Source organism: Leptopilina heterotoma, unplaced genomic scaffold (assembly GCF_015476425.1).
Source record: "Leptopilina heterotoma isolate Lh14 unplaced genomic scaffold, ASM1547642v1 Lhet_381, whole genome shotgun sequence".
NCBI classification, from domain to species: Eukaryota; Metazoa; Arthropoda; class Insecta; order Hymenoptera; family Figitidae; genus Leptopilina; species Leptopilina heterotoma.
This window is the reverse complement of record NW_025111056.1, coordinates 387135-408688: the sequence shown is the minus strand read 5'-3', so window position 1 is coordinate 408688 and position 21554 is coordinate 387135. Positions and strand designations below refer to the sequence as shown.

Sequence of the window (21554 nt, the reverse complement as noted above, 5' to 3'; positions counted from 1 at the left end):
AACGCCCCAGATTCAATTTCTACGCGGGTTCGTGAAAAATTAAAAAAACTTTAAAGAGAATCTGTACGAAGGGGTTGACTTTTCGTAATTACATGCGGTACTGAAAGGACCCAGTGTAAACAACCCACCCCCACCCCTTCTCCCCACTTAAATACGTGTCTGCGAAATATATTGAAAATGCGTGTATCTTTTGATGTTGAGTTACTTTTAAATATTCTATTAATTTACAGAAATAAATGTAATAAATACGATAATATTTTGCTTTTTAGGATGAAATTTATTTACTCATTTTCGGAAGTTTATCCCACAAAACTATATTTACACCAACAATTAAATAGTTTTAGGATATTTTCTTCTCAAAATATTATTTATAATATTTATAATATTTTTAGCAAGTTGCAATATGCAAATTGACACATAATGCTTTATAAAATCCAGAGGAATTTGAACTAAATAACAACCAGGTTCATAAATGCTGTTATAATCAGGCCAAATTGCAGAACCTGAAAGTCGATCAACCTGTTCGACCAGAGTTGCAGGTTGGTGAAATTTTTGGCAGGTGCATTCGCTGTGTCCTGGTAGTAGGGTACATGGTTGGTTTCAGCCGTTTGCGAGAGTACAAGTAGGAGCGTATATGCAGGTATTTATAGATTTAACAAAATGTCAAAAACTTGTGATAATCTATAGATTGGATTGATTTTTTACTCAACTCTCTTCATTGAAAAGTAAAGAACAAGTATTTAAATGAGATACATGTGTATATACCGGTAAGTTGATTTCGCGTGATTCACCAGAGGACACCACTAGATATATCAGCATCAACTCGAAACCGGACTCTTGAGACCCGTTCCTATCCCTCTGTCGTCCCCCTTTTCCTTGTCCCTACCTCGATCTTTTCAGTATTCATATAGTAAATATCCAGGGCCCGTCACTTCTTTACTCCCCACCCCACCCAACCCAACCCAAGAAACAGTGCTGCATGAGCCATTCAGTACAGTTACCTCTTCAAACGTCCACCGGGCCGGTACTTTTTCTACAGTATTTTTTAATTTCTTATCTTGAAAGCAATTCAATTTCGTGCTAATCAGTGAACCCCCATTATTGTTGCAGTGATCAAGTGTTGAAAACTTGAGTGTTTTGTTAGTCTAGCATTTTTCGAGAGGAGATTATCATTTCTCTTTACATTCGCGTGTAATTCTTGTGGAATGCGTGCTACTACTCTCTACTTTTGAAAATATGTAGAGACATTAAAATCTTTTAACCCCTTATTCAGTGGAACGTAAAGTGTGGGATATCATTTGTAATATGTACTTGATAGAAATAAACGAATAAATTAAATTTCTATTGCACATCACAGAACAATTACACATGCTATAAAACATTTGTAGAGTTGAATAGTTACATTCTGTAATAACGGTAAAGAAGAATATAACTATGTACATATTTGGTTCTACTTGGACTATTTATTTAAGAATGAAATGCAAATTCCATAAAAATTTATTTCAATTTCTATTCAACATTTTAAACTGATATATGTTTGTTACATTTATTCTATTATTGTTGTTCAATTTCCGATTGCTAATTTTTTCCAGTACTTTTTCTATACTCAATTTCTCAATTGATGAATAATAATAATAATAATAATAATAATAATAATAATAATAATAATAATAATAATAATAATAATAATAACAACTACAACATAAAAAGTATAGTTGTGCAACACATGTGTGGCAAGGCTTATGTTTCAAATCAAGTATTTTACACGTCTATCCATTTGTGTAGATTGCAGTTTACCATTCAACGTAAAAAGGAAAAATTTATAACAGACATTTGTTTTTAGTTTTTTATTCATTTGCACGCAGCATTAGTAATAATGCATTACTAAATTTTTATTAAAAATTCGATTTCATTATTTCATATTAAAATTACACCTACATAATATAATGATAGATGCACACACGTGACTTCCGGAAAAATATATACCTACAAGTACATAACAGGCGCATGTGGTTAGGTTAGATGAAATTCCTTTGCAAACAGTTAAAATACATACAAGTTGATATTGCGCGTTCTTTGAAATCTACTATCAACATTTGCACGCACCTATATGGTGACTACTTCATTCTTAATAGACATATTTAAATTTTGCATGTTTCTCTTTTACATTATTACCGACATTCTCTAATTCATTAGTATAAATTAATTGTATTATATATAAAGTGGTTGAAGCAGATGGGTAGCAGCAACTTTCATTAGAAATACATTATAAGAATGATTTTGTCGCCATGCTGTCAGAATGCAGAATGATAATCTCGACAAGAGACAGGAAATTGATTGATGCAAATGCTAGATTAGCAAAACACCATCATCATCATCATCATCATCATCATCATGATTTAATTTTAATGTTCAACTCTTTTTAGAAACGTGCCTTAAAAATCGCACAGATGGGTGATTCGGAAATTAGTGATTTTAATCATGATTAATTATTCAAATTGCGAAACTTAAAAGTTGCAAAGGACCATCATTTGAACTTTGTCTGTGCAAGTTTAATCAAGAAGACAGGGCTTGTACGTCGCCTTTGTCAACTATATCCATTCGAATGATAGTAGCAGATGGACGAGATAGTCGGAATGACCGTTCCTCCATCACCATTACCAAGCAAAAGCCAGACTCTGAAGCAGGCTGTTGTAGCTGTTAACCAGCAGACTGTATCAATCCAGACTGTCTCTTTCCCCTCACCTCTGTCTACAGTCGAGGCGGCGACAGGGGCAACGGTACTCATCGAAGGTAGCGCTTCTGATTCTACCGCTGCAACCTGTAGCAGCAAAGACAGTCAAGTGCAATCGTCAGATAACGTTCGAGAATGGCAGAAAACTCTCGAGTGTCCCCAACAGCAGCAGCAGCAGCACGTAGTTAAGATAAGAATTAATCCTAAAGATGAAAATAGCAAAGTGATATCTTCGGTACGACTCAATTTAGATAAGATTCAGTCGGAGATTATAAATAATTATGACGAATGTTTGGCTAAACAGAATACTGGTGTGGTACTGGTGTGTGCTGCGAGTCACCGTGCAGAGACCGAGAATGGGTGTGTGAGAATTAATATCATCAACAGTAAAACAAATGTTAATAATGATGGACAACAGTACAATAAAAACGAAATGATTCAACACAATTCTCAAAAAGAGGGATTTACCAATTCAAGTATTAATAATAATCCCAAATGCTTTTATTACGGGTCATTTCAAAGTTCTTTATCCAACATGGTCATGTCCAGTGGACAGTGTTCTCCTTCTGATACTTTGGACAGTGGGACGTGTAGCGATTTAGATGGTACTCTGCCTCCGTTGCCGAAAAAGAGTTCTTGTACAATTCTTCTTAGTGAAAATGCCAATGTCGAACTCAACAATCATCATCATCATCGTACTGGAAGCTTAACGAGCAGTGGCGCAGATGCAGACAGTGACAATGAAGAAGAAGAAGAAGAAGAAGATGATGAAAATCAAAGTAATATTAGTTGCGATTCCCTCAATAGTAGGCAACTATTAAATGCTCAGGTGAATGGAATTGCCAACACAGAAGAGAAAGGCTTCGAGGCTCATGCGACCAACTTTGATGCTGAAAACAATTCCAATAACGTCAAGGTCGGACAAGTTGATAGTAAAATAGATAGTAATATAAAAGTTCCATCTACAAAATTAAATATTGTTTTATTAAATGATGATGATGATGATGTTAATCATCAAAAGGACAAAGATGTATCAAAAGGTAGTTGCAATTACTTGTCAAATTTGAATTTGGTGGGCAACTTTCTTCCAACTTTAGCTACACAAATTTCACGTGCTCCTAGAGTTGTAAACCCATTATCAACTGAGAATATACAACAACAACAACAACAATCTTGGTCACCAATTGTTAGAGAATGCACATATGAAGAGAGAAATAAAATACAGGATAAAGAAAATAGCGACGAAAATTACTATTCAAATCATCATAATAACTCGATATCAACTATGAAATATGTTTATGATGATGATAGGTTTTATAAATTTCACTTGCACGAACAATGTTTTGATGACAACAAAAGCCGTTTGGAATCATCAATAGTATCAGGCGAAGGCGAAAACGATGACAAGGAAAATGAATGCTTTGCAGGATGTAAAATTTCAGATAAAGAAGCCATAAGGAGTGCCAAGGGAACTGTGCGTGGAGTTAAGAATAGGGTGCGTGCAGGAATTGCAACTTTTCTTCAAAAGCCATCAACCAAGGTTTGTGATTTTTTACTTTTTGTTAATTAATATTGAGTTTAAATTATCTCAGACACCCTTTGACATGATTTTCTTGGAAAAATTAAAATTAAATTGAAACAGTAATAATCCTTTCTCTTGGAGACATTAAAAAAATGTATTCTGAAATTAAGAATATGTATATACCCAACGGGAAGTTGCCAATATTAACGATTGGTTCAATAATGGGCCATGCTTGGTACCCAATGGTTTTTTCTTGGCAAAACAATTGGCAACCATCATTGGACCACCAATGGTTTAAACTTGGGATGATCACGCTACTGCCAATGATCGATAGCCAAGCATCGGGCCAATATTAGTTGCCAAGAAATTGCCAAGGAAACAAAATCGATTTTCAAAAGCTTGATTTTTTATTCGCAGCCAACAAAAAACCAAGGTTTTGAAAATTGATTTTTTTTAATTATTAATAAAAATTTATTTTTAAAAAATATATTTTTCAAAAATTTATTTTAAAAAAATATATTTTTTAAAAATATATATTTTTTAAATTAATAGAACATATTAATTTAATTTGTCACCTCTGGTAAAACAAAGATGAAAGACTGATAAATTCCCTCACTTTATATTTTACAGTGGAGGGATAACTGTGAATGTCTTTGCGAGAGAGGAGCAGGTACTTATATAGAGCCAGTGAAACAGGTCACAAGCGAGAAGGAATCACTAGCATGCACTCTGGCGGCGCTTGTCGGAACTGTTTTCTGGAGCGCATGCATATCGTGGCATTATCGACACAGCGCTTGGCAACCAACGTTGCGCCACTTCCGACAAGCGCCGCCAGAGTGCATACTAGTGATTTCTTCTCGCTTGTGACCTGTTTCACTGGCTCTATATAAGTACGTGCTCCTCTCTCGCAAAGACATTCACAGTTATCCCTCCACTGTAAGATATAAAGTGAGGGAATTTATCAGTCTTTCATCTTTGTTTTACCAGAGGTGACAAATTAAATTAATATGTTCTATTAATTTAAAAAAATATATATTTTTGAAAAATATATTTTTTTAAAATTAATTTTTGAAAAATATATTTTTTGAAAATAAATTTTAATTAATAATTAAAAAAAATCAATTTTCAAAACCTTGGTTTTTTGTTGGCTGCCAATAAAAAATCAAGCTTTTGAAAATCGATTTTGTATCCTTGGCAATTCCTTGGCAACTAATAATGGCCCGATGCTTGGCTACCGATCATTGGCAGTAGCGTGATCATCCCAAGTTTAAACCATTGGTGGTCCAATGATGGTTGCCATTAATGTTCCAATAATGGAACGGAGTTCGCCAAGCATGGCCCATTATTGAACCAATCGTTTACTTCCCATTGGGTATATATATATATATATATATATATATATATATATATATATATATATATATGTTACCGGCAAAACCCGAATTGCCTAGGCAATTCGGGTTTTGCCTATGATTTTAGGAAATACCCGAATTTCCTAGAGATTCATAGACCAAACCCGAATTGCCTAGGCAAATTGAAAATCAAACTAAATTGAATTAAATTAAATTAAATTTATTGCAAAAAATATTACTATGACGCAATTGATCATAAGAAAATAGTCTTAGTTGAAAGAATTTCTTTTTCAATTTACCAAATGGCTTGTATTGAGTCATGCATTGATGTAAACAAATAGTAAACGAACTGTTCTTCATAGCTCACTGTTAATTAATGTCTCTTCTGACTTTAAATTGTACATATCATTCGAAATGAGTAACGAAAATTTTATTCAAAAATGGAAAAGCGATTTTTATGCGGCGGTTAATAAATCTGCAAATTATAAAATAATTGTGCAAGAGAAATATGATGAGATTTTAAAGGATGTGAAAAGTGGAAAATTAAATGGAGTAGAAAGTAGCCTTAAGTACAGAAGGTTGAAAAGATATGACATTTTAGAAGTTGCGGGAGTTACAAAATTGATTTAAAAAAAAAATTAACCGCCGCATAAAAATCGCTTTTCCATTTTTGAATAAAATTCTCGTTACTTATTTCGAATGGTAAGTACAATTTAAAGTCAGAAGAGACACTAATTAATAGTGAGCTATGAAGAACAGTTCGTTTACTATTTGTTTACATTAATGCATGACTCAATACAAGCCATTTGGTAAATTGAAAAAGAAATTCTTTCAACTAAGACTATTTTCTTATGATCAATTGCGTCATAGTAATATTTTGTGCAATAAATTTAATTTAATTTAATTCAATTTAGTTTGATTTTCAATTTGCCTAAAACGGCCTTGGCAAAACCCGAATTGCCTAGGAAAATCGGGTTATATATATTTGGGACCCATTTCAGAATACATATTTAATACTTGGTATACACTGAGAGAAATGGATAGTCAGATTTTGATGTTAAAAAGATGATGTTACACGATACTATCATTATGCTACTGCCAACCATCACAGATGCTAAAAAAATATAGTTATGCTACCCCTTACTACCAAGATGTTACTCCTGATGATATTGATGGTAACGGTGACTATCTAGATAGCTGTCTGTATACGTAGCATTAAAGATGGTCACCCTAACCACAATTGAACCCCTTGATGCAAGAACCAGACGCAGCCCATTTAATTCCAACGGTCTATGTCTGGTTCTTGCATCAAGGGGTTCAATTATGTTACCCACTACTATAAATTTCTCTCTGTGTACATATACCATCCATTGAAGATCAGTGAAATTTGACTGAGAATCAGTGACTCTATTCTCGCGATTTGAATCAGTGGAATTTCACTGAAAATCAGTTGAAAATTATTGAAATATCAGTCATATATCACTGATTTACTAATAAAAAAATTACTGAAAATTTAAATAATTTTTAACTGATCTTCAGTGAAATTTTACTGATTCAAATCGCAAGAATAGAGTTACTGAAAATCAGTTAAATTTCAATGATTTTGTTTTAGAGAGACAAGATCCTAATCAAAGTAAAACTTGTTTTATTTTTGTTTCAAGTGAATATTTTTTAAGCATGTTTAAATTTAAATATTTTCTAGTCGAGATTTTAATTATATTCGCCCAAAAAAATGCACTATATATGCTAAAAGTTTAAAATTTCAATTGAATTATATTGAATTTTGTAATTGATCTACAAAAAGTATCGTAGTACGGTGAAAGGTATAGTGTATAGTCGGCCACTTATAAATCAAACCGGGTACCACTGTCTGCATTCAATATAGTTTAGATTTTGTCAAGTGAGATCGTGAACACTTTAAATTCCTTATTAAAAATATTAAAATATACCTATAGATAAAATGCTTTTGGGTAAAAAAGGAGGTCTGAGAGACCCCAAATATTCTACGAGGTTTAAAGTTGTACAACTTTAGAGTTTTATGCCAAAAAAGATGAATATTTTTTTAAATTTAATATTGCATTAAATTTGTCAAGCAGAACATCTTTTTCAGGGCTTACTACAGAGTAATTTCTAACAAATCTTTTTTTTTTTTGCAAACAGTAACCTATAAATGTTAAATAAATTTCTTTTATGTAATGCAATGCGAAGCAGAACCGAATCTTATGCTGCCGTACAAAATAAAAAAGTCTATAACTGTCATTTGCTTTTAGGTTGATGTTAGCTTGTTTGTATACGGGAAAAACAACCTAAAAGCAAATGTCAGTTATAGACTTTTTTATTTTGTACGGCAGTATGCAGTTATATAAAATTAATAAAATGTACCCAATATATTCCATTGTATCTGAATCGATATTTTTGTTTCAAGGCATTGCAATGTTTCACATTCAACATGACAAAATTAACTAATGTGATTACAACAAATATAATTTTCACCAAAAAGTATCAAGTGTTTTTTGTTACAACAATCTCAGAAGATTATAATTGAATAGATATTAAAAGAAAATTCAATGTTTTATACAAATTACTGCGATACCACCCGGTTCTGCTCACAGGTAATTAACACTTTTGTTAGTAACAGAAGACTACTTTTTTAGTGTAGAAAAATTACGGGTTCAAAAACATGCAGTTTTCAATTTTAGTTCTATAATTATAAATTCTCTAATAAAAATTTACATTTAAACTTTCTTCATTTTCATTCATTTGTTAATGAATTATTTTGATTGTTAATATGGTTAGCATGTTACCGAAGAAAGTACATGAGAGTATTACGTTTATCAGAGCATATATATATATACGCGATAATAATATATGAAATTCTCATATGTTATAGAATTAAAATTTTTATTTATGGAATTCTGTTATAGGCGTCTGAATAGTTTTTTAATAATTACAAACGCGACAAAATATAATGTGATTCTTTAAAATATTGATAATTAAAGAGTTAAGCTATGTAATATGTGGCTCAGCCGTATTCCTTGTTTCGCAAGAAACTGTATTTCTGCTGTAGGTATGTCCTAATATTTTAACTAGCATATTCTGTATGCATATTCTTATTTTAATATTTACCTAGAATGTCAATTTTTCTCAGTGCATACAGAAGAATAAATAATTACCTATGCGTGAATTTTCCAATTAAAGAAAATATGCGCAGGTGAATAGTCAAGTGCATATATTAAAGTCAAATCGGCTGGAAAAAGAGAAAGCGGGTCAAAGAAATGGTGATGTCGCTAGATCACGATAGTTGAGATATTAATTTATATGCACAATTTTAAAAATGAAAAATAATTGTATAATATTTAAAAATGCTAAAACACTATATAAGTGTCTTGCAGACTTAAAAAAATGACATTGTAAAATTAACTTTATTCAGTTGCGGTTAAATGTTCTTAGTTTTTATAGTAACTCAAATATAATATAGTAGTACACTTTTCGTAATATGAATATTGAATTTATGCAGTTACATTTACATATTACTTTTGTTGAATTTAATAATGTTCATTTGCTTTATACAACAATTGATATTTGGTTCAATGGAATTAGTTGATACATAGAAAACATTTTAATTTTTTAATTTTATTATTTTAATATTAATATTTATATTAATACTAATGCTTTTTTGAAAAAGAACATTTGCGAGAAAAGGTCGAATATATCGAAATAAGAAATAAGCATTGACAATTTTCAAATGAAAATTAAAAAAAAACATTAAAACTTACACTGAGAAAACATTATATTCGATTCAAATAAAAAAATAATTTTAAATGATTTTGTTTAATTGAAATTAGTTTGTAAGCTTAATCCTAATATATAGAAAATATCTACTTCTTTGATTCACAAATAATATTTGTTTGAATAATTATGTTTAATTCAAACATATTTTCTGTTTTGGTTTAAACAAAAAATATATTTAAAAATTTTATATTTGATTAAAACTTAAAAATTTATTATAAATAATTTAAAATCAACCATAAATTATGTTTGAATTAAATATATTATTTCTATAAATGAACCAATTTAAGTTTTAGTTTAAATTAAACTTGAATTTGTTTGACTGTATAGCAAAAATATTTCAAGTTTTATTTAAACAAAATTTGTTTGAATCAAATAAATCGTTTTCTCAGTGTACATATGGGGCATAAAAAAAAAAAAAAGTGAGTGAAAAAAGTGAGGTAAAATTTAAATTTATTGGATTAACACGAAACTTTGGCAAATTGTTTCCCTGTATAGGTGAAAAAGAATTTATAAATATTATACTGAAAGAAAGGGTTGAATAATATGTCAAATTATAGTTGAACTCTGGAAAACGATCCAATTAATAATATTAGAAGGGGACAACTATTATACTTCTTAGATAATACATCTGCAATCACACTCTTCTCAATATCATTGGAGTTGCAATTTTTATTTAATTTTAATTAATTTAACTTTAGAAACTAAATGAAAATTAAAATAATTTTTAATATGTTATATACAAATTTCAATAAAAGGGACATGTTGAATGGAAACGTGGAAGCAACAAAGTACGAGTCGAGACACTAGTAAAATAAAAAGTAAAAAGGCCATGCGCTTCCCATCTCAGTGCTGCGTAATTCTTGTGTGTTTCTTGTCGTGAGATTCTTATATGTATATATACAGTTTTCGATTCTGAATATTCATAAAGTAAAACATTAAAGCATTCCAGTTCTATCCATTTATTATAATGTTTGAAATGATAAAAAAGTTTAGCTGAATGTTGTTGCAACTCAAAAAGAATCAATATTTTTCTGAAGATTGCGAGCCAACAAAGTGTCTCCATCTGGAGGTTCAATTTTGCTAGAAAAATAGCTGATGAAGTAACATATTGCTGTGGTCACACGTGACCTAACAGACAAATGGTGTTAAAATAACAGCGATGAAATTAGCGGCATGAAGCAAATATTCCTTCTTACTCGTTAGTTCTTTCCTCACTCGCAGATGATGAAGTTCCGTTACAAAAGTATACACAAGTTGTTAAGATCCGAGTGGCACGCATGGCAATCAAGACAACTGACTTTCTTAAATATAGCCGTTAATTATTATACATTTGCAATATGAGTCACAGAACAGAATTTTAATTTACAATAATTAATGTAAACAAATATTTCAAGTTAAAAAATATTCTGCAAAGAAATTGATGTAAAAATATTTTTAATGTTTCGAGTTTATTCGATGCAAAATATGCACAATTTTGTTAAAAAATACCTAGAGGTTAAAAATTAAAAAGGTGAATCCTCTTAAACATATAAAATTATTCAGCTCAAATAAGTAAACAATTATTATCAGAACAAAAATTTATGTTTTTAGTGTACATACACGCGGCTTATTTTATGAGGAATTTAAATGTAAAACAATTTATTCGCCCAATTTATTTTTATTAAAAGACTTTGTTATTTGCTTTACAAGCGTGCGATTAAAATTGATAATAAATATCCATACGTTATTCATATAATAAATAGAGCCAATGAATATTCTTTTGAGTTGATGAGTAAAATTTAAGATTGCTCTCCTAGTTTTTAACGGATTATTAAAAACGATTTTTAGTTTTCGAAAGTATTTGGAAACTTGAGAGTTTACAATTAAGTTTGAAGGCACAAATACTTTCGAAAAGGATGTCAGTGAAAGCTGATTTGATTCTATTCTTCTTTCACTTTTTGATAGGTCTTGCGAAACAATGAATTGAAAAATGTCACTTGATATTTCGTATATTCATATTTTGATCAAGAAAATATGTAATAATTAATTATTGAAAACTACAACTAAACATTCATGCTTTAATGAAATAGGCACTCGCAGAATTTAAATAAGCTCTATAAAAAACTACAAAAAGTCGAAACGAAAGGGATGTATATATAGAAATAAGAACATAAACATAATTATATGCATATGGTTGATTAAATAAAAAGCAATAAATTTTGATAAAATAAATACAAAAGTTCCTACAAAAAGTTGAAACGAAGGTTCTTTCATTTGACAAATATATATATTTTGAACGAAAAGAAATCTTGAGATACTCACTGAAATTAAGGTTTTTATTTGTAGTAACGGTATAATCCGGTCAGATAGCGACCTGATCTCCAGTAATATTATAAGGTGAAATCGTCTTCAAAATCTTTCGTCTCTAATATATATATATATATATATATATATATATATATATGACGCTTTACGAGAAAAGGGACCTTATGTTTTTTGAGTTTTGTATTCTCGATAAGTATATAGTCGTCTCCAGACACATTTGACATGTATGTCTTTAATACTTAAATAAGCATCTCACTTTTAAATGAATAAAGCAATTTTGAGGAGGGTATGCAATCTATTTATAAGTAATTTTGTGAATATTTATAGATAGTTATTGAAAAAAGTTGGTATAAATGTAATAATATTACTTTAATAATATTAAAATGTCCGCATGATGGTAATATTACCAGGAGTATTACAGTAATATTACGCGGTAATGCTGTACGCAGTAATATTAATGTAATATTACATGATTACCTATGAAAATAATTTAATAAAGTGTAAATTTAATGAAGAAAAGAGGAAAACAAACTTTATATGTACATTAAATTTTTGAAAATCTATTTAATATAATAACTATGAACACGCATAGAAAAGATATTTCACATTTGAAATAGGGACTGATTAAATGATTTATGTAATATTTAAAAAAAATTTTAACTTTTACTACTTTCTTCTGAAATGTGCAGCCTTCAAGTTTTTATAATTAAATTGCACATGAATTTTCTTTGTATTCTTTGCGCAAAATATATAGTACAAGTTCATATTATGATTAAAAGACTCTATAATATATTCTTGATGCAAGATCTTATATGAGGCATTCTATTTCAAAACGACCCCCCTTGTAAACAATTGCCAATTTAAGGGAATTTTCCGGTAAAAATTATTTTGTACATTTCAGTGGATTTTGAGAAATTAATTAAAATCCACAATCATTTCAGAGGTTTAAATATGTATAAATTGGGAATCACTTATTAAATAGAGTGGCTTTTGTTTCTAAAAAATTTTGATAATAGTGAACAATTTTCATTGTTTAGCTTAATTAATAAAATAATGATAAAAGAAAATGAATAATAAGGTACTTGGAATTTAAAAAAATTAATTTTTTTAATTGTTTTTTTTAACTCCTTAAGGCTTTAAAAAACACCTCCTTAAGTGTTCATAACCAATTGTAAGTAATAAGAATAAATTTTTCAAAAAATGTTCAATAAATATAATGAGCCATTGATAAATTAAGTAAGGCTTTAAGAGGATAGTGGGGGTCTAGCTGCACACTAAAAAAAAAGTTTTACTTTCAGCCTCTTTTTGAGGCTGAATTTATGATGTAAACGGAGTCAGTCCCGTTAAACAAGGACAGACTTATGTGAAATACATGGGCTGAATTTAAGGTGTAAACGGAGTCAGACTTTTTTTTTCCTGTGTGTTTATTATACGACCAGCAGAAACAGTGGTGCTAATGTACACTGTAAAAAAAAAGAGTTAAATTTTAACTCCCCCGGGGGGTCTATAAAAGTCGCACCCATTGGGGAGTTAAATAAAGAGAGTTAAAATTTCACACCCAAATGCCAACTCCCCAAGGAAAAAATAACTCGCGCGGGTGTTAAATGAAGGGAGTTAGAAATTAACTCTCTTTTGGAGTTGATTTTTAACTCGAAAAATTTAACTCCCGAGTCTGTTAACTCTCTAAATTTTTTACAGTGTATGTAACAGAGTCTGACATGCGAGAAGTAGAGGGATTTCAATTTGCAAAAAAATTTTAGTTAATTTATAGATGGCCTCTTACGATACATATCCCAACGGGAAGTTGCCAATGTTAACGATTGGTTCAATAATGGGCCATGCTTGGTACCCAATGGTTTTTTCTTGGCAAAACAATTGGCAACCATCATTGGACCACCAATGGTTTAAACTTGGGATGATCACGCTACTGCCAATGATCGGTAGCCAAGCATCGGGCCAATATTAGTTGCCAAGGAATTGCCAAGGAAACAAAACCAATTTTCAAAAGCTTGATTTTTTATTGGCAGCCAACAAAAAACCAAGGTTTTAAAAATTGGTTTTTTTTAATTATTAATTAAAATTTATTTTTAAAAAATATATTTTTCAAAAATTTATTTTTTAAAAATATATTTTTTTTTAAATTAATAGAACATATTAATTTAATTTGTCACCTCTGGTAAAACAAAGATGAAAGACTGATAAATTCCCTCACTTTATATCTTACAGTGGAGGGATAACTGTGAATGTCTTTGCGAGAGAGGAGCAGGTACTCATATAGAGCCAGTGAAACAGGTCACAAGCGAGAAGAAATCACTAGTATGCACTCTGGCGGCGCTTGTCGGAAGTGGCGCAACGTTGGTTGCCAAGCGCTGTGTCGATAACGTCAGGATATGCATGCGCGCCAGAAAACAGTTCCGACAAGCGCCGCCAGAGTGCATGCTAGTGATTTCTTCTCGCTTGTGACCTGTTTCACTGGCTCTATATAAGTACCTGCTCCTCTCTCGCAAAGACATTCACAGTCATCCCTCCACTGTAAGATATAAAGTGAGGGAATTTATCAGTCTTTCATCTTTGTTTTACCAGAGGTGACAAATTAAATTAATATGTTCTATTAATTTAAAAAAATATATATTTTTGAAAAATATATTTTTTTAAAATTAATTTTTGAAAAATATATTTTTTGAAAATAAATTTTAATTAATAATTAAAAAAAATCAATTTTCAAAACCTTGGTTTTTTGTTGGCTGCCAATAAAAAATCAAGCTTTTAAAAATCGATTTTGTTTCCTTGGCAATTCCTTGGCAACTAATATTGGCCCGATGCTTGGCTACCGATCATTGGCAGTAGCGTGATCATCCCAAGTTTAAACCATTGGTGGTCCAATGATGGTTGCCATTAATGTTCCAATAATGGAACGGAGTTCGCCAAGCATGGCCCATTATTGAACCAATCGTTTACTTCCCATTGGGATGATATAAGGTTTAGACGCTTTTTTCTCAAAATAACGTTTTCTCAAATGGCGGACACTTCATCTCTGAATCTACTGGACAGATTTTAATAAATCTTAAGTCGTTATGTTTGTTAGCTTGTCCTCTATGTAAATTCACCAAAAAATTAAAAAAACATTTTTGCAGACGAGAAAAATAATGAAAATCATTGTTTACTTTGAAACAAAATATTGAAACATCAGCTATTTTTTTTATTTTAATCGATTTTTCATTAACGGTGGCGGATTTCTATGCAAGACACCTTCTTTTTTAAAAAGCAGTTTGAATTTTTTCTTTCGGAGTTGTCAATTTTGAGATGAACTGTCCGCCATTTGACAATTAACTTTTTGGAGGTTCGAATTTGATCCTATCTGCAGATTATGATATTAAATAAAAATTGAAAATAAACCATTATTTTCATTCTCCAAATATGTACTAAGAGAGACAAAAAGCCTTCTACTCTGGAACTATAAGGAAAGTAATTAAAAACTATTGAAATTTACTATAGAAATTGTTTTGTGGCCGAATATCTCTTATTGACTTTCTTTGACAATTATAGACCGCTAATCATTATCTATACCTATTGTTAAAGCAATCTGTTAATACATAATAAAATATACAAGTTGATAAAAAATTGAAATTGACACCTCTACCACAACTTCCATTTACATTTCCAACTACAATTGTATATACAATATATATATATAATTATATATATATATATATAGTATGTAACGCAGCATAGCCCTTTCTCTACAGAATAGTATTGAGATGGTTGAGGTGTATGTCATGACTATGGATTGTGAATAAAGTATTGAGGTGAAATTCTCTTTGGAATGCGGATACTATTCTGGCAAGTATCTTGAAAAACAGAGTAAATTTCATAAACATCATTGCAAACATTTTACTGCTACATACTTTTGAAACGTAAAAATTAGTCTTTTTGTGATAAATAACGCAAAATCATTAAATATAATAATAAAATTTTAATTTGAAGAAGAAATATACGATTTTTATATATCAAAACTTGCAGCAAGTAACAAAATGTCCTCTTATTGGAAGTTTACAGTGTAAACTTGCTGCATCATTTAGGATATGAAATTGAGACAAAAAACGTATCAAAACTTATTTAAAAAAAACTTATTACAAGGTAAAAATGACGATTTGCTGCAAAATTGCAGTCAACTTGCCGGGCAAGTGAGATGTTTATTTAAAAAAATTTAATTTAATTTCTAATGAAATTTTTATTATATATAGATACGATATATTCTTAAATATATATTTATAAGTATACTGAGCATCCTTATATTAGAGATGATAAAAAAAAAAAAATACTGCGCATCCGTAAAATTCAAGTAGCTTGTAATATTACACAAAAATGTTCATCTAATTTTTATTTTTATGTAATATTACAGTTACAGACAACTATTTCCAATTTTATTTATAAATAAAAAATAATCAACTCGATGCTAAAGAATTGAAAGTAGTTTATATAAGCATAATTTATTATTAAAAATAATATAATAATTAAATGGTAATTGTTTTCAACTGTTTTTCAGAATTACAAAGTCAAAGATGAAGGAAAGGTTGTCGTTTACTCAACGACTATGGGAATTGTGAGGGAAACATATTATGCATGTATGAAAGTGAAACAAATTTTAAAAACACATTTGGTAAGGTACGAAGAAAGGGATATGTTTATGAGTACTGAGTGTCAGACTGAACTAAGAGACAGGATGGAGTCTACTACAATTGAGGTTCCTCAACTTTTCATTGATGGAGAGTACATCGGGGTGAGTTATAGGGTCAAAGGAAAATTTCTTTTATTTAAAGAAATAATTTTATTCCATTTTTTTGTTAACTGCGAGAGAAATCTTTGGTTTAAGAAATCTTTCTTTAAATCAAAGAAATAAATTTTTATGTTTAAAAGCAAATTTAAAAAAAACATATTGCTGTAATCTTATTATATTAAATGCGGTTTGTTCCTACGCGTGGGATCCTATAAAGAATCATAGTAGGTAATCTTCAAGGAAGAATGTTTCAATTACTATAGGAGGCACCTATTATATTTAAACGAAAAATTTAATTGGTAAAAATGATTGATTACAAATCTATCTACAAACTACAAATAATTGTTGAAAGGAAATTGCACAAAAAAAACTTTCTCTGAAAGGAGTACAAGTTATTTTAAAAATTTTTGTTATATAAAATTTAAAGGGTTTCATAACATTCAAAGAGGGAGAGAAAAATAGTTTTATTGACGATAAGAATAATAATGGTCATTGAATTGAATGATATATTTAAAATATTATTTTTGTTCACAGAATGCAGATACGGTAGAACGATTAAATGAAACTGGGGAACTTCGCCTTATGCTGAAACCATATAAGGTGAACTATTTTCATTTTTATCATTTTTCTGTCAATTTATAAAACAAAATAATTTCCTTTTATTATTTGAATATTTTTTCATTTTGAAAGGTAAAGATGGAGAACCAATAATGTCTCAAGTGTTTTGAGATATAAAAAATTAAATATAATGATGTTATAAAAATTACATTCAATATAAATTAATTAAAAAAAGGGAAAAAAATTTTTTAAATTCAGAAGAATATAGAGAGAGGTATATTTTAATAGATAAACTAGATTTTTGGTTAAATTAATTTGAATGCTGGTTAATTTAATCAGTGAATAGTGATTGTAGTGTTTTTATAAAATTGAAATTTACAAAACAATAATATTGTCTAGGAAGTGTATATATATATATATATATATATATATATTATTTATTGATTCGCATAGAAGATATCCCAGAGAAAGTGATAGCACTGCCAATAACAACAAAAAATAGTAGGGAGAACAAAAGTAAAGTAGGTAAAATAGACGCATTGAACAATGGCATTGGATACTTAACTGTGAGAGAGATCGTCCGCTATTCACTGCCTTTATAACGGTTATTGGTGTATATAGTTTCTGAAGCATTACATTGAGAGATGTTGTTAATAATATAAGAGCGCGCAGTGAAGCGTCTACAGACTATTTTCTTATTTCTGTACCATTATTTCACTCAACCTCCTTTCGGTTCTGAAAGCCAAAACTTTCAAGTGCAAGAATTGTAAGTGGAAAAAAAGTACAAGACGACGAAAAGAATATCGTCAAAAAAATTTGAGACAAAGCAAAAAACTTGAACTTGAAAGCTCCTAAATGTTTCATGAATATTTCGTGTCAAATTAATGCGACAGGTTATAGTTATACTATACTGGGCAGAAAGCGCATTTTGTAAAAGAGTATAAACACATAACGCTGTGCAAGGGAAACGCAAGGTTATACAATCCTTTCACTTTTATCTCATGGTATCTATTCCCTACTACCTCTCTCTATATCTGACGTAAAGTAGCGTGCTCATAAATTTTGGTGTCAGGCCATCAAGACTTTACCTTGCAGCGCGCAAAGGTCGTTTGTGAGTTTCTCACATTCGCATTCCTCGCTAAAGACGTTTTCTTCTTCGTATACAACACTTTAAAACAGTATACTGTATATCTTTATTAGAATTTTCTTTAAAAATATCAAGTTACATAATTTTGTACAACTCCCATTTTTTCATCATGCGTTGAAAAATTCAAGTGTCGTCTCTAACATTTGAATTAGTCTAGTTTTATTAATTAAATACGAGTATCAAGTCGAGGGTATACCTTCTCTAAAAGTTTATTTGATAAAAGATTTCATTAAAATGTTTCATTATTTCAGAGCGCAGACGCATGTTCAACATGTAAAATTTGTGGTGGCTACAGGTTACTTCCATGTCCAACTTGTAATGGCAGCAAAAAGTCCGTCCATCGTAACGACTTTACTACAGAATTTGTAGCTTTAAAATGTATGAATTGCGATGAGGCGGGTTTAGTTCGCTGTCAACATTGTTAGAGATTGCGATCTAATTGCGCGACGTCGTTTATGAAATTCAACAGACTACAAAAAATGTTGCAAATATTGTTAAATTCTTCAATTTTACAAGGAGAATAAATCTTGGTATCCTCGTGGTAAGACAAAAAAGAAACACCTCAACCAGCACGCAATATTACCTTCATGTCATTGTAATATGACCTGCGTGATATTACTTTTAAACTGAGAAATTTGTTTCTTAAAAAGCAAGCAAAGAAAAATATAAAGGAAAGCCATCGAAATATTACCTCAATATCAATGTATAATCAGACAATTTTATATCACAGTAAAATCACTCCATTACGAATATCCATAATGTAATATTACAGTGATGTTCAGATAATTTTACGTGCTACACTGAAGCCTCACTTAATTGAACATGGATGACGCAATTCGACACGAAGTGTCGCGTTTATTTGTACTTTGGTAGGCATAACTTATGTTGGTGACGTAATTCGATAAATTGACATGATTGATTGGTTTTGTTTGAATTCAACCAATGGAAATGTAGCAATCTTTCCATTGGTCGCGTACTGCGCATGAGCTAAAATAAGTGGGGTTAGGGCTGATCCTAACTGAAAGTAACTGAAGCTAAAACGGGTTCAAATAAACGAGACTTTAAATAAGTGAGGTTTCAGTGTACTTGGAACGAGACTTGGAATGTTGTGCGTTTACATGTATAAGAAAGAAATGTACAAAAATTCGAAAGTTTGCTTTCGGAAAAAATGTTGCTCATAATTGTTTACTCAATGTGAATTTAATGCTTCCTAATGTCAATATTAATATATAATACTGTAATATAAGGTGCTACAACTGCAATATACAATGTAAACAATGCAGCATATAATAATCAGTGCTGAAATCACCCTTGTGACTGAGACTTGATTTATAGTCATTGACGACCGTCAATGGATATTATTTATACATAACAAATACCTATAACGAGTTTTGTAAATTTTTGATGAAACTCAAGTTACCAATAACCCTTTTAATGTCTATAAGCAAAAATATAAAACAACTTTTTCTTTATAAATTTATCTTAAGAAAAGATAACACAAGTCAACATGAAATTTGCGCTTGACATTTAAGATATTTTTTATGATAGATTTATCGACAGATATGAGGAAAAAAATTATACTTTATCAAAAAGTTTGTTTTTGTAGATAGGAGAACGTTTTTACTATATATTTTTGAAAATTTATGATTGACCATTTCATGAATATTGCATATGAGTAGGTAATGTGCAAAATAAAAAAAATTTTTTAAATTTGATTAAAAAATGGTGTCTATGTGCAGCATTTCATTGGAAAGCGTCTCGTTTCAGGAGTCCATGGCCGCAGACAACTAACGTCCTTAATTTTTGATCTGGAAAAAAACGAAAATGTTGTCAGTTTCTATACATCAACAGCTATCGACACACGTAGGATTTTTTTATATTACTTACTTTTATTTTTATCAACAATTTTGTGAATTTTTTTTTTTTGAAAATTGTCACTTTTGTTCAATCACGCACCATTTTGCAAAAAATCAAAATATCGAAAATATCCTACGTATGTCGATAGCTATTGATGTATAAAAAATGACAACAGTTTGGTTTTTTTCCAAATCAAAAATTGAGGACGTTAGTTGTCCGGCCATGGAACCCTAAAAAAAACAGAAGGCTTCCAATAAAATGCTGCACAGAAGCCATTTGGCAATGACATTTAAAAAAAAATGTATTTTGCATATTAATACTCATGGAATAAGGGGCCGTTCATAAACTACGTCACGCTTTAGAGGGGGGGGGTGGAATTAATTTTTTGTGAGGTTCTGTAGAAAAAATGACGCCAAAGCATGTAAAATTTGTGACGTGGAGAGGGGGGGGGGGGGTGGGGGTGAAAAAATTATGCAAAATAGTGTGACGTAGTTTATAAACGGCCCCTAAAACATACTTTACAGATTTCTAATTGACCATTTCATTGAGCAAAAAAAAATTCCTAAAAATATGCCCAATTTTCGTGAGTTACTTAGATGTCCCCGCCCTTAACATATCTGCAACTACTACAAAAGCAAACTTTATAAAGAATATGTATATTGTTCCTTTATTTTAGTGAATAATAAATAAAAAAATCATTATATAAACCCAGGCGCAAAATTTTTTTGTTTTTTTGTTGAGCTGCGTGTAATCAATATTTCTATTTCATCCTATTAAAAATGATTTTTCAATTCAATCAATTACTAGAAAATTAAAGCATTTTTTATTTAATTTCGTCCATAAGTAAATTATGGCATTGGTAACTTGAGTTTCATAATTTTTGGCAGCTTGAAAAACGTCTTGTCAATATATTATGTTTCCCTTGCAAAATTATTCTTTCTAGTTATAACGATTCGCTATATCGATAGAAATCATTATAAATCAAATCAATTTGTTCTTCTGCGAATTAGTGAATTTTCACTTCATTGATATATAGAGGTAGCCAAAAGTGAGCTGGCGCACTTTTCATTGAAAAGAAAAGCGAAAATTATTTCACTGAATCAATATTTCATTGAAAATTCAAATCTATATAATTTATTGCAATGTATATATATTTATACAAAGTTGATAAATTTTTTGTACATTATACTGATCTAATAAATAATATAATATTTTATAGTATTGTCTATGCAGCTTACATACATATCTCTACCACTTATTGTATTGGTAAATATGGTACAGACATACAGTATTACTGTTTCAGCCAGGGAGACTATATAGAAGAATCAAGAGGAGTATTAGGATAGGTGCAAGAAATGGGAACAAAGTTGGCGTGCAATGAGTTGTGCCAGAGATGATTGCGTACATTAGCTGTCTGCACAGAACACAAATTTACCTCTGGCGCAACTCACTCCACGCCATACTTTTGTTCCCACTTACAGTCCCGCACTGCACATTTGGAGCCAAGTTTG

General features: G+C 30.3%; 1 protein-coding gene across 3 annotated transcripts; it reads left to right on the top strand.

The window, feature by feature from the left end:
• Window positions 1-929: 929 nt before the first annotated feature.
• On the top strand, window positions 930-21257 carry LOC122505971. Of its 3 annotated transcripts, none has more exons than XM_043617890.1 (5): window positions 930-1139; window positions 2427-4274; window positions 16251-16484; window positions 17016-17081; window positions 18438-21257. In XM_043617890.1, exons 2-5 carry the CDS (start codon window positions 2619-2621, stop codon window positions 18609-18611), a joined length of 2130 nt encoding a protein of 709 aa, XP_043473825.1. In that variant the 5' UTR covers window positions 930-1139; window positions 2427-2618; the 3' UTR covers window positions 18612-21257. The 3 variants fall into 3 exon arrangements, with proteins under 3 accessions (XP_043473825.1, XP_043473826.1, XP_043473827.1); XM_043617891.1 differs by having other exon boundaries at window positions 936-1024; XM_043617892.1 differs by having other exon boundaries at window positions 1016-1038.
• Window positions 21258-21554: the final 297 nt, after the last annotated feature.